Source organism: Pieris rapae, chromosome 23 (assembly GCF_905147795.1).
Source record: "Pieris rapae chromosome 23, ilPieRapa1.1, whole genome shotgun sequence".
NCBI lineage: Eukaryota > Metazoa > Arthropoda > Insecta > Lepidoptera > Pieridae > Pieris > Pieris rapae.
In genome coordinates this window covers 2,644,866-2,660,446 of record NC_059531.1, presented here as the reverse complement: position 1 = coordinate 2,660,446, position 15,581 = coordinate 2,644,866, and the positions used below count along the sequence as shown (strand labels likewise).

The 15,581-nt window shown below is 33.4% G+C and overlaps 1 protein-coding gene across 1 annotated transcript in view; it reads left to right on the top strand.

Annotated features, from left to right (window-relative positions):
* Positions 1 to 15,581, top strand: part of LOC111004020 (zinc finger protein 395) — a 54,005-nt gene that overhangs the window by 18,130 nt on the left and 20,294 nt on the right. Inside the window, exon 3 of the mRNA XM_022274826.2 lies at positions 14,088 to 14,215. Coding sequence (XP_022130518.2) covers positions 14,088 to 14,215 — 128 coding nt within the window. The remainder of the gene's footprint in view (positions 1 to 14,087; positions 14,216 to 15,581) is intronic.

Here is a 15,581-nt window from a genome sequence, read left to right as displayed (position 1 = left end):
TCATGATGATTTAAATGGTCATAATCCTTGGGATTGATTTGCTCCAGTTTTAATATTTATGGCTTTTCTGCCTTATTGCCAAATGTAAAACTTATTCGTAATCTTCCCACTAATATTTATAGAAACTTTCCTCGAGTTAAAAGCAGTGTTGGTCTAGTGGCTTCAGCGTGCGACTCTTATACCTGAGGTCGTAGGTTCGATCCCCGGCCATGGGCTTTCTTTCTATGTGCGCATTTAACATTTGCTCGAACGGTGAAGGAAAACATCGTGAGGAAACCGACATCTCTTAGACCCAAAAAGTCGGCACTGTGTCAGGCACTGGAGGCTGATCACCTACTTGCCTATTAGATTTAAAAATGATCATGAAACAGAGGTTGTAGCGCCACTGATTTATTTTCCTCAAGTTAATGTGTTTTATTGGCTTAAAAAACTTTGATCTCTTTCTATCAAATTGTGTTTATACTAAAAACATGATCACTTTAAAAAATGGGGGCTAACGTATTACATTTAGACTTTAGCGATCTTTCTACTCTAAATCTTCCAAGTAAGTTATAATATTTATAGAAACTTAACTTACCAAATTATTTTTATTGCTGTAAAATACTTTGTTCTCTTTCTGTTTTATTCACATTAAAAAACAACATTTATTTTAAAACTGTTCTTAAGATTAATGCCAATAGTTTTTGAGTTTCGTAACAAAACATAGAAATCTATTTGCATTGCTGTTCTGAAAAAAAATTAACGTTAGATTACGTACACTTTTGAATTCCTCTCGTACTTCCTCACGTAAAATCTGGTCAGGTTTCGTGCCGAGATGCTAAACAGCGAGCTCTTTCGAACGTGCACATGTTAAATCACGAATGTATACGTCATTGCATAAGTTGGCTATACCTCGCATTTCCTGTTACAAGTTCAACTTGCTTGGGAAATCCATTTGTATTTATTTCTAATAATGTTTCTCGCAACTATTATAAACGATTATTATTGTTGATCTCGCAAACCAACGCTGGTGATCTGTTGCTGGAACCTTGGTATTGTGCGGAACGACTCAATATTGTTTTCGGGATCGCAAACTCTCTGGGTATTAAAAAGTACCCGCACTATTACCGACACATAGAGATATGCTTTCATTTCCTTCTTTACGATTTCTATAGTTTCTCCGAACCAATTTAACTGAGGACCTTTCAGGTATTTTGTTTTTTATATAACTTCTGCACTTCTTGCACCCATCATTTTTCTTTATTTATGTCTATTCTTACTAGCGTTGCCTGGAAGAGATCGCTTGTTAGCGATAAGGCCGCCCGTTGCATCCCTTGTAATTTATATATACTGTGTTATTTGTATTTCTTTAGCAACGAAGTGTAAATAAAATAAATAAATAAATAAAGAGCGTACCAATGGACTGAATCTTTAAACATCGGATGAGCTTTGTTTGCTTTTTTATATAAAAGAAGTGTAAAAATAAAGTACACACATCCGAAGTGAAACGTGGTTTTAAATTAATGATTACTAAGGTAAAAGCCAATAGGTAATCATGTACCGGTATATAACCACTCCACGTATTTGTTTATCTACTCTGTTTACACACTGTATATGTGCTAATGATAATATATAAAAACAAAATCTGCATTTATGGCACAACACGTTATGCGACAGAATTGTAATCTAAAGTTCTAATAGCTACCAAACGAATACATCAACCAATGGCGTGTATTTTTTCTCGCTCTCCCTTTCTCTCAATCGCTCTCTCTCTTTTCTTCGACAAAAACGCTGCACATCTTCGTGACGTTTCCGTACAAATTGTACCCTCATGCTCCTAAAGAAGTTTCACTTGAAATATACATTTTGTCATATATAAAAGATCAAGGAACATGACAGATAACCGCGGTAAAATCGACTGATTATCCGATGTTATTTTGCCTTGAATTAGCGGCTCACCTCGCAAGAAGGCCGTATCATTTCTATTGCAATGTAACCTTGTCGTTTCCCTTATCTATATCGCGTGTTGCATTCAATTATCGGTGCATCCCGGCTTTTGTTAGCGGAAACTGAGAATTTAGCTATGTATATCCATAGACGCCATAGGTTCCTTGATGTCTTTATTGCTGAAGTAAGAACACTTCAACAAGATGCTTATGTAAAACTCGACGAATAATTGTTAACTCAAAATATCTTTATTCATATAGGTAAACAAGTACACTTATGTACGTCAAATTAAAACAAATTAAATTAATTGTAGTTTTACATTTACTACCAGTTCGCAAGTCAAGAGCGTAAGCGGGCAAGTTAAGCGGGCTATACACATGATTGTCAGTTACCGCTCTTAGATGCCCATTATGTGTAAAATCCTAAATGAGGCCAGTCTGTCTCCAGAAGCCCAGAAGTTTCCCGGGCACTTCGCAGGCTTCATTGTCGCCCAGGCAATTAATTGCTACAAGAAAACCACATTATCTTTGTACATTTATAAAAGCTCAGTACTATATTAATATAGAAATTAATAGCTTCTGAATAGAAACGAATGCCGAAAGCTTGCAAGCGCGTTGCCGGCCTTTTATGAATTGGTACGCACATTTCATGAAGGACCCTACCGCACCCAATAATTAATCCACAATCTCAGATTGAAAACAACCATCTGACCGTGACAGTCGACCGGTCTCCTATCTGCATCCTAATAACCGAACCCTACGAAGACAATCCTTTTTTGGCGACAGATAGAGTGCAATCTCTTCGCTCTTTACACTCATATTTGATAATTTATATAAACCAAATAATATTAAAATATACATATGTTTAAAACATATCAAATAGCTTTTGAATTATTTTAAAAACTGGTTTTAGTTCTAATCATAAGATAGGATATTGGCACAGCTGAGATGTCATTTTCATATAAACGTCTATCCGCATACACCGATCTGACCCACAATTGAAAACTTTTATCAATATTAGGATTAAAATGTCTTTCAAAGATGGTCAAAAATGGATTGATATAGGTTATTGGGTTTGGGCGTAAGTCGAATTGTTTTGGAAATTTTGGGCGGCATCTGCCTGCTCATTTGTGGATCGTCAAGGTGATACGGATATATTTTCGTATTCTGCCTCGACGGCCAATGATGAAACAGAATTAATATTTTTTAATTCCATATCACAGGTTCTTACCTAGTTTGGAAACCAGTCTCCCAATACTGTCACTGTATTATTAATTATTATTGTTCATGTTTAAGGGAGAAAAATAAATAAATAATAATTATTATTATTATATTTAGTTGGGGGGCAAATTAGTATTTATAAAATTAGTTTTAACTATAACTACTTAAGCAGAAGCCTGACTCATACTAAAAATAAATATCTATTTATAGATGAAAATACAATAAATAAAGGTAGAAGAAATACCTAGCATAATATTGTGATGCCCTGTTCAGGATGTGTGATCAGTGAAGTTTTATCACTACTGATTTTATGTATGTAAAATAAATTGATATTTTTATAACCACCAAAAAAATAGTCAATCTACTTATAGTTAATCTGTGCTTAGATGCGAGGTGCGAATTACGAAACGTTAGAAACTGGGTGTAGTACGGGCGTGTCCTTGCCATACTTGCCTACATTCTACTGCCACGCCGCAAGGAACAATGCACCTAAAAAATACCAATTTAAATCTATATGTTTCTTATTGTTTACTTAACGTATATTAATAGTAAGAAGTAATTTTTCTGCTGTCACATATCTTTCATAAACAATTAAAATATTAGTGAGTAGAGTAGAGTGTGGTGTGAAAAACGAAAGAGATCGTTGTATTTGAATCATATATTCATGGATTATAAAAGTTTAGATGTCTCGCATTCCAAAGCTGCCAGGGGCTTAAAAAAATAGACCTGGGTTTTGAAATCTTCAGTGATGTTGATAAAAATGCGCTTCTTATTAACCATAACAAACCGAGTTCGAAAATAACGTTCAGCACAGCTTAAAAAAGCTTCTGCAGTGTGTAGCATCTCCTTTTAAAGCTGCTAAAGTGGAAAGAAAAGTGTATCACCTAGAAGAACCTGTATGCCAATTATTTATCGATAAATATTAATAATCACGATATTTAATTCATTATTCATTCATTCATTATTCTAAGTTTATTTATTTTCATTAATAATAAAAATAAATAAACTTAGAGGGTATAACCCTTCAGTAGCAATAAACAATTCATTAATAATAAAATTTAGATTAAAGTTTTAACAACATTTAATGTTTGTATTACGTCAGTGTCAAACACAAGGTACTTAGATGTACGGCTTTGAAACCGGAACAAAATGGCGACGCGGTTTCACTTTTCATAATGGCGGTGAGAGGCGAGACCTCTATAAATTTCACAATTGCCAAAAAACCGGCGCAGAGATTGTTTTATTACAAGGTAATGAATGGTCATGTAAAAGTTACTACTAGTATGCGTCGCGGTTTCCGGTAATTCAGAAGAAAGTCAAATTAAGGCTCTACTATAATACTATTTTTTTTAATTGCTTTAACGAAGGGACACTAAATTTTTTTTGGAAAAATATCATTAATATTTCATCATTTTATTAGTATAATTCTTAGTAGGTACCTAAATATAATGTCCGAAAAACACAATTAAAAAAAAATACCGGTCATCCAGGTACTATACATTAAATCGGCAAAAATCTTCGTCTATTGTCTAGATAATAGAACTTTTCGTTTTATTTATTAACCATGGGGGTCGCAAGTTCTATTCATTTTCAAACACTTTCATCAGTCGTGATTATTGCAAACTTTGACGTGGTGAAAGTAAAAGTAATAACTGAATAACATTTTAATAAAAAGTTGGGAAAGACTTTCTAAAATAAATCTATTCCTTATCTGTTATAAATAACAGAAAATAATTATAAATACATTTACACATTTTATAAAAAAATTATACATTATCAATATCTGATAAAAAAAATATGGTATACTGTCAAGCAGTGTTGGCGTAGTGGCTTCAGCGTGCGACTCTCATACCTGAGGTCGTAGGTTCGATCCTCGGCCGTGCACCAATGAACTTTCTTTCTATGTGTGCATTTAGCTTTTGCTCGAACGGTGTAAGCCGACATGTCTTAGACCCAAAAAGTGGACGACGTGTGTCAGGCATGGATTTAAAATTGATCATGAAACAGATTCAAAAATCTGTCAAACGTCGGATAAATTTAAAATTATGTAAAATAAACAATTCGCTAAAAAAGTGTTTTCTTTAAATCTGAATTGTATATAAGAATAATTAATTATGTAATGTTTAAGTTTTTGTAACATCTAAAATGTTTTTTTTATCGCAATACAGCCAGCACTCCCACAAAGGCTAAATTTTAAAATTTGTTTTTATGATCTTTTTATTAATTCTAATTATTATTACTATTTAAGTTAAGATTTCTTTACATTGTAAACATTGTAAATACTGTAATGTATGTAGTATGTAGTAGTATGTAATGGTTAAGATCGTTGAATAACAAATGTAAAGATGGCGCCCCTGTCGCGCGGCGTTCGCTGCCGCCATGACATACTGACCTAGTTTCAAAATGAAACGCACAACACTAGGAAAGCGCCAATAAATGAAGTTGACATTATTTTCGGACAAAACCTTGATTAAATATCGTATTAATTATGTATAAATCTTAAGTAGTTATTTTTGGATATACAGTTGGTACTTATACATAATCTTTCTATGGCACAATATTTTTTGTGGCCCACCTTTGCCTTTCTAATTACGCCCCCTGTATGTAGCATACATAGTTCTTTTTATATAAAAAAAAATTATTTGGTTCTTTATTACTAGAAAAAATCTCAGAAGGATAAGGAAACACAGGAAATTTGCATTCTAAATATTTTTAATAAATTTTCGAATAACATCTTATTGGGAAACAAATTCTAAACACTTTTATTAGTATTTAAAAATGCAAAAGAGAAATGTCAACCAAGTAAAGACTATGATAAAGGGCGTCGTATCATTTTAATGTTGGTGTTAATAAAACAAACACATATGATATTATAAATACTTTTTATATACATATCTATTTAACGATGCATAAATTCGTATTAATTTAATACATGACGGAAGGACATACGTTTCGCTTTAAATTTATTAAATTAAACAAAAAAACACTAATTAACCTTAAAATATAATAACTAAAATATATTATGAAAAGGAGTCTCTTTAGGCAAGCTTCCGAAGATACTGGTAGCGTTCCTTTTATGTCCAAGCTAGCTGCCAGCTCTTCGGTCTCCTGTGATGTCGACTAACATTATAATCTATATTCAACATCTGTCCCCCCAAGGAGACGAAAAGTCAAGCGAAGTTTCTGAAGTAGACCACAGACTAAGAAACAACTTACAAAGTTGGCTAATGGGCCGTGTCGCAATGATATATCTAGTTCCAATTCAAATGGCTCCAACTTGCTAAACGCATACTTAGTGTGAAGACAGCTACGGATTGCGAACTTGAAAACTCGTTGCTAACATCACGCATTGAGAGACAGTTCGAATCTGCTAAAACCCGTTTTATCAATCGTATATACTTAGTTTTTAAAAAGAGCGGAGAATGGTACTTTCTCTTTCTCTTGCTGTAATTCCGTTACAATTTCACAGGTGTATGCAGACAGCGTATAGAAAGTGTTGCATTAATTATGCATACCAAAACACATAATATGTACATACATACGTCATTGTTTTCTATTTCATTTAACTTATACATAACATTAAGTTCTAGATTGTTCTATATCTTTGCCCCCTGTTCTATAAAAAAAAATGCTAACATCGATGAAAACCAAGCTGTTTTAGAAATTATGGGGGAAAAAGGTGGTGTAATGTTAATTAAAATATATAAGTTTAACGACAAATGTACATTAATGCGAATTAACTTTCACATGACACTGACAAATGCCAGACTGCGTGACAGATGACAACTAACAATTGCGCTCTATTATTTTGCCCAGTGACGGTCTGTAGGATAATAATCAAAGCTTATAACATAAATCACGAAGACAAAAAAACAGTTGAATTTCTCAGAATAATTGATGAACGTTTTTGTTCCGAAGGTGGAATAACCTATAGGTCGATGCAAAGTCACTACCCTAATGAATTATTACTCATTAACAATGTATTTACGCGCGCATTTTAAATATTCGTACCACAATTTTAGTGATGCAGTCACAGTTCTCCATAACGTCAAGTCTATAAGAATAATATCCCATAAAAAAGCCAAATCAGCCTGACTGTTTTAACCAAACTCATGTGTCATTTGTCACTTTTAATCACAGAGTATAAATTTGACAGAAAGATACAGAATAGTGTAATTTAAAATGTCTGTGAATAATTATATTAAAAAAAAAAACGCTGTGCCCTACTCTAAATTTCAATGTTGAATGTTTGTGTAATTCTCTCATAATTAGCGCTGATTTCGCTAACAAATGTGTAATACAACTCGGTACACAGATAAAAGTAAAATGAACAACTCTGACTACTATTAAAAGCCTCAAATCTTTATAATAACCGGTGATTGCTTCAGGTTAATGTCACTGTACCCTCTGTGCCCGGACAATAGTACGAATGTCACGAAAATCTATATTTAAATAGTGATTTGGACGTACTTAACACGACTAAAATTAGTTCTGTCAAAAGATGACATTGATTGTAGCTGGTTACGTAAATAGGCTATTTAATAAAATGGAAAATAACCTATTTATCTGCTTGATAATAAATGAAATGTTTCATGGTCAATCAATGCCAACGGTCAGAGACTCATGATTAGTGATACAGCCGCCCATAGTCAACGACAGAGGGTTCGCGAGACGCGAGAAGGATTGGTCGATGTCGAATTGGTTTGGAAATTCTTCACGTAGCTCGGCAAAAACTGGCTTTAAAAGCTCTCAGAACAATTCCTCTGACTACATACTGCTAACATAGAAATATAGATATAATCGATGTAACAAACAAAAAGTGCGTATGTACAAAGTACACGTGTCAGAAATGAAACTTCTTTGTAAATTTATTATTAATATGCTAAAAGCCCCAATGATCATGTACCAGTTTATTATCACTCCGTGTATTTCTATACTCTATTCAGACTGATAACGTGCTCATGATAATAAAATAAAATACGTTTATTTTGGAACATAAGATCATCATGGTATCACTTATTCCACGTCATTAAATTCGAGCCTGTTGGCATCCCTACTCATCGGCAAAGAAGAAAGAAGACGGAGGCCGAGAGAAAAAGCCGGCCGAGATAAAAAACTCTCGGTACTCTTTTTAAAAAAAAAGCAAATCATCAAACAATTCTACAATATTTAAAACAAATATGGCAAATTAATTAGAAGTAGCCTGCCCAGCACTAGTCCCAGTCCCTTTTATCAACTAGATAATCAATAACTTTATAGTAAGCCTAATATATATAAATTAAAAATTCTGCATTTACTGCAGACGTTATGCGACAGAATTGCAATCTAAAGTTCTAATATGTGACTACTAAACGAATACATCAACCAATAGCGTGTATTTTTCTCGATCTCCCTTTCTCACTCTCTCAATCGCTCTCTCCCTTTTTATCTACGAAAACGCTGCACATCTTCGTGACTTTCCGTAAAAATTTTACCGTCATGCGCCCAAAGTTTCACTTCAAAAATACCTATTTATAATCTAGACTGTGCAGCTAGAATCACATGACCTGCCTCAACTAGTCTACGCCGACGAAATATAGTTTTTTGCGAATACTAGATCTATGATGTCAGTATTTTTATCGCAATTCGCACAACAGATTACGTCAGGAACGCGATGACAGCAATGTTATTACCGCGCGCGAAAAATAATAAATAAATGCGCGTATCAAACAACATATTAGAAGCTTTCACTAATAATAATAATAAAGCATGCTATTAGATATTAATAATCTTTAAAAACTTGAAAATAGTTTTAATCATTTTTCTCTTCCTTGTTATGTTCGCTTTATCCTTGTCACGATATTTATTTTTATTTTATTTTTACATTTAGGTACAGAAACAGAAAACAGATTGATTGAAAATTGAAACCCAATTAGATCTGTACACAGCATTTTACACTAAATATCAACCACACAACATACACACATTAAACTTAATGACAAAAAAGAAAAAAAATATATCTTTACATTAAAAAATATATAAATGCAAGTTTTCACAGTGAATTATCTTTATATCTATCTAACTATATTATATAGTTTAATATCATTAATGGCACGGGCAAAAGGCTCACCAGATACCGTTGCCGGCCTTTTAAGAATGTAATGTAATGTATTCTTCGTTGATTTCGTTTGTAAAAGGGTCGTAATTAGATTTCATACACATCATAATTGTTCTAATGAGATATGAAAGCGTTAACTCAGCAACAGGCTGCAAGGTCGATTTCAATGTTACGTGTCGGCTACGTCACAAGGTATGTATTGCTGCCGGCCGGCAACCGGCAAACATATTAAAACCTTGCTTCCGAGGTCATAAGATGTTTTTATATTGAGATTTATTTAATATTTAAAAATGCAACACAGGGCCTGATTAACCCTTATAATAAGGCTGGCCTGCGACTAGATGCTATACATCACCCCTGCATATTTTAAACCATGACAAAACACTATCGCCCGAACCCAATAATTAAACCACAATCTCAGATTGAACACAATCAGACCGTGACAGTCGATCGATCTCTTATCTGCATCCCAATAACCAAACGCTACGAAGACAATCCATTTTTGGCGACGAATAGAATGCAAACGCTTCGCTCTTTACACTCATATTTGATAATCAATATAAACCAAATAAAGTAAATAAAACAGTACGAATAATATTAAAATATACATCTCTATGTTTAACATAAATCAAATAGCTTTTTAATTATTTTAAAAACTGGTGTAAGTTAAAATCTTAAGATAGGATATTGGCACAGTTGAACTGTCATTTTCATACAAAGGTCTATCCACATACAGCGATCCTACTTACCATGGATAGCTTTGATGGATAGAGATAGGTTATTGGGTGGATTGTCTTCGCAGTCGTCAGATCTCAGATTAAAAACCATCTGAAATTGTAGAATAATTATTTAGTTCCGGCATTATAGCGGCTGGTGAAACCACTCAAGGCACTCTTCTTAAAGAAGAGTTAGTAGAAGACCACGAGCGCTTAGAGCATCTATGAAGAAATTCTTTGCGTTTGACTTAATTTTACTTCTATCTATATATGTATCTTGTGTTATATGAGATGATCGCCGACGTGAAATCTATTTTAAGTGCCTTCAGTTAAAGGGACATTACATCATAGTTATATATGTTCACCGTAACACGGTCGAATATCAAGAATTTCGGTGGAACGATTTTGTGATTCTCGCTATGTATACGTATCTCTCGTTTAAATAACGATATTTCTATTTCCAACACACAAATATACAGTAAAAACAATTTCAAATTCAAACTCAAAATATCTTTATTTATTCATATAGGTAAGTACACTTATGAACGTCCAAAAAAAATCTAACGTCAAATTTTTAACTAATTGTAAATTTACATTTACTACCAATTCGCAAGTCAAGGGCGTAGAGCGGGCAAGAAGAATGGTCTCAGTGGCAGTGTACCGTTTAACGCTGGCAGCAAGCAAGCGCTGGCTGTTTCAGGGGTCACCGGTAGGAACCAGGCGCCAACTGCAAATAAAATCTTTATCATCAATCAATCTCTATCATTGTTACAAAGTCAAAGTTAAAATTCATTTATTCATATAGGTAACATAATGTACATTTATGAACGTCAAAAAAACAAGAAATATTCAATGAATCTAATTATACATTCACTGCCAGTTCTCAAAATAAGGGCGTAGAACGGAAGAGAAAAACTTGCAATATACTCTCCGCCACTCTTTTTAATCGCCAAATTTTTTTTACACAATTAAACATTTAGGGCCTGTTTCACAATGTCCGGATAAGTTCCAAATCAACTATTATATTACTTATTGGTAGGATAAATAGTATTTTTGCGTTTCACGACTGTCAGATAGCGCTATACGTCATGAAATTCGAAGTACATATATTATTTGGAACTTTTATCTTTCGAATAATTTATGTGTTGCATAGCTATTTGGCACTTTATCCATACATTGTGAAACAGGCCCTAAAACTATCTGAAATTGTTTCATTTAAAATCAGTTCCCAGTTGCATGAAAACACATGGTGACGATCGTTCATATTTTGTTTTTATTACCAAGAGGAATCTTATTAATCATAAAAAAACCTTAATTCACAAATAATATTGTCGAACGACCCGCGCAGACTGCGAGTGTTCACCCCACAAACGACCTTCTACAGGTCGGTAGCCGATCTTGAATATAATAATACTTTACATTCAGGATCGTTTTCTGTACATTTTATATATCCAGTAGACCATTTATGACATTACGACCACACCCACAATCTTATAAATCAATATTATAAAATTTCTAGATGGATATTTTTAAGCCTAAGACTGAATCAAGAAATTCCGTAACGAAAAAAACCTAACACGATGACGTAATATAGGTGCAACCGGTACGCGTTAGAGTGAGACAGACTATATAGACGTGTTTGTCTGGTAGAGTGGTAGATTGAATTAATATCAAAGAAAAAATATTGCATAAATAAAAAATAAATAAACAATTATAATTGCATAGGTTGATAAAAAATGCTATGCAATAGCTTTATTGCGGCAGTCCCCGAGTGCCACACGTTTTTTTTAAAGATATTGATATTGATAATGTAGCATTCAAATGGTGAAAGAATTTTAAAAATCGGTCCAGTGCGTTTTGAGCCAATTCGTAACAAACAAACAAATATTTCTACTTTATAATATTAGTATGGAAATTTTTGATACTTGATATATGAATAAAAATAGTAAAATTGGCTGTATTTGTTTCCAATAATATACAAAATCGGAACACAGCTAGTAAAAAATATAAGCTTACTTAAACTTAAGACGAAGCGAATTAAATTATGATTAGAATTAAATGACGACTCTGTGTTGGCAAATGTTTTAGTTTAGACGGAAGACTAACTAGCCTTTGTACAAAGCCGGTACAGATGGATTGTTGTTTTTCCAGTAGAAGCCTACATCTATAAATAAAACCTCTTCGGTCACTATTCTCTATATGCAGTAATCTGTGTGTCAGTGAACCTATACACATTAATACAAAATAGACGTTTAAACGCGAATAATTTACGTATTATAAAGCGTGTTATCATTTTCAAATAATTTAGGATTCATATTGAATATCTCTTCTAATATATAAAATTCTCGTGTCGCGGTATTTGTAGTTAAACTCCTCCGAAACGGCTTGACCGATTCTCATGAAATTTTGTGTGCATTTATTGAGAATCGGACAACATCTATTTTTTTTTTTATTTTTATGATACAGCATTAAATAATACATACAACCCCGAATTTTGACCCCTCTACGATCAACCCCTATTTTTTATTATTAATGATATATATGCCAAAACGACGTTTGCCAGGTCAGCTAGTATATTTCATATTTCACTCGCGAAGATACCAATTGTGGTAGTATCTTTCAGATAATTAGATACACACTTGATTAGTAGAACTGCGATGCGATGCGATGCGAGATTTTTTTTAAGTTGTTTTCGATAACATTCAATAACATGTTTTGTACGACATGCGTCATTTATCATATGTAAAAATATAGTTCAATGCACAACAACAATGACTTTAAATATCAAATGCAATGTACGTCTTATCAGTCAAAACAAAAGGTAGAAAAAGGTTATCTGCAATATTGTATTGCAGTGTAATCGTTCTGATTTTTATCTGTGTAAATTTCATTCAAGTGCATAAACTAATATATTTAATGCTGCCAGTGTTAAAGGTACACTGCCATAGATACCAAACTATTTAAATATGTTTTAACGTCTTATTTGTCAATATTTTATTATTACTATGTAGGTTAAGATAATTATAAATACTGTATATTTGTGTGTTATTAAAGATATATATACTATGTCATATATGCAAAACGAGATTATCCTGTCAATATTTTTGATTTTCTTTATATTTCTTGTTGGTTAAGAAAATTCTAAATATTGTATTCTTAATTGACGTATATAATATATATTCTAAGTATATATTGTATAAATAAATATATAGAATATATTTTATACGTTTAATGATCATAGATTATGATTTATTTTCACTTTTGTTAGAAGAAAGTTAACCATTCGATGTGTAGTTTTAGTCTACGTTAAATACATACAACATAGAAAAAAAGCATTTCTATGACAAATGATACGCATTTTTTTTATTACATTATGTCATGCATACAGAGTTTTTAAATACATAGTTTGACACCTCAAAGATCCATAAACACAAATTGTGATCTACATCCGGTTTGAATATAAAACAAGAATTCAAATATGGAATTTGAGATTGAATTTTAAATGACGAAAACACCTTCCATGTAAGTTTTATTGCGCATAGACTAGAGTTTTCATGACCTACACTTGTAAGTCTACGACCTCAGACTGAAGAGGTTATCGGCCAGACGTTTGTACTTACGCAATATCCAAAACCGAATAGACCCAGACGGGGCACAATCGGCAATTGAACTTTGCAGAGTTCAACGATTCGGGATTGTTCGGGAAGATTTCTTTGATTATTTACACACATCTCTGGTAATCTTTTTTATATTAACTGCAATATTGCTATGACATCTAATATGTATTTGGGCAGCTGAAGAAACTTCATTTGTTTTAAACGGGCAAGATGCTCACACGATGTGATCGCCCATGCACACTCAATGCCAGAGGGCTCGCGTTGCCGGCTTTTTAAGAATTTGTAGGCTCTTTTAAAGAATCCAAAGTCGTATTGGTTCGTCAGAAATACTCCAGTGGGCAGCCGGTTAAACGTTGGGGTGGAGCGGCCAAAAGGTTACTATAGACTGAAAACCCGTGTCCTTCTAATGGAAGCGACTTATTCCAATACAATAGTCTACTGTCTACCACTTGGAAGCATTTGTTATGGGAATCAAAGGTTAGCCACGTTATTAATACAAATTTTGTTCCAGGTCTCGCAAACGTGGCCCCAGCAGCTCATACGACCTTGGTTATGGAGAACGCGACGATCAGATGAATGAATGCAATGCAGCCTTGGTGCTGATGTCTCTGAGCTGCTCACCAAACTCACCACGGCCAAGTACGTAGAAATATTTTAAAAAATTGTTTGTTGTTTTTTTAATAGGCATGTCAGCCTGCTGTGCCTGACACATGTTCACATACCGTCTAAGGCATGGTTTCTTCAATAGCATTTAGAGGAGTGGGATATCCATTACCGAATTAAACAAATCGATACCACAAGTATTTTATTATTAAGTTGCTGATACTGCAGTTGCGTAGAAACATGGAGTCTCTCTGCATCTTCCACCGCATTTAGCATGGAGTGTTCAGAGGACGGAGTAATACCGGCAATTGAATGTCATAATTCCACTAGTATCACACGTCCATGGTTCTACAACTAACCGTTTTTGCCGTTTCGACATTGTTTAACAAAATTAAATGCTTTGAAATCAAAATCACCTACATCATGAGCACACCCCACATACACACCATCAAATACATGCCCACACTTTTACACACACACATCACAACCAAATTAGGTTACATAAATTAAATCACAATTAGTTAAATGTATTAAATACTTTTTGTTTTTTGTTCCCGTTTGTAAATCTTTTTGTAGTAAAATGAATCATGTATTCCATCTTTGGTTATATTTTCAGTGTATTCGTTTGTAATTATATATAATTTATGTTAGCTATATTACGAAATAAATAAATATATATCTAGTTAATTTTTGCTTTCCTCAAGTCCTGTTACTATTTCTTTGCATACTGTACGCACGCCCACTTTATATATCCACTTTCATTGAAAAGAATAATAATTTAATATTACATCTGATTTAGGTAAGAATACAAGTCTAGACATGAGTCTAGACTTTGTCTAGACAGGTATTCGGTGTTTAATACAATTCAAGTAAGACTGATCCAGTAATAATACAAGAGATGATGAAATTTGACATATTCCTATGAGAGACGGGTCCCACTCTATGCCATCATCCCGCGAGTGCTTTGAAGATATTTTTTCCGCTAGGTCTTCACCCATTTGACTTACGATCCTCCAAGACAGCATTTCATAAGTCGCAACGCATTGGCGAGGTGTGCCTTCTGCTGGACTAGAAAATCTTAAATATTTTTTAATTTAATACATATTACCGTCGCTATGTAAATTGCAATTAATTATCTGTAACATTACATCTGAATTCCCTAAACTGTGCTCTATTGTATTTTTTTTTTCAATTTATCCCTAATGGGAAAGGCAAAGGACTTAAGTCCATACATCCTCTATTGTAGTCTAGACTGACAAGTGACATGATTGTCAAAGAGACCTTGTCAAAGAGTGTCAAACTGTCAAATCTTCTTCTTGGTGTAAGTTTTATTGCGTATACGTTTAAGAGCTGTCTAAAGTATTCTTTTTTATTTTTTGCGACTGAGGCGCAAACTAGCTGA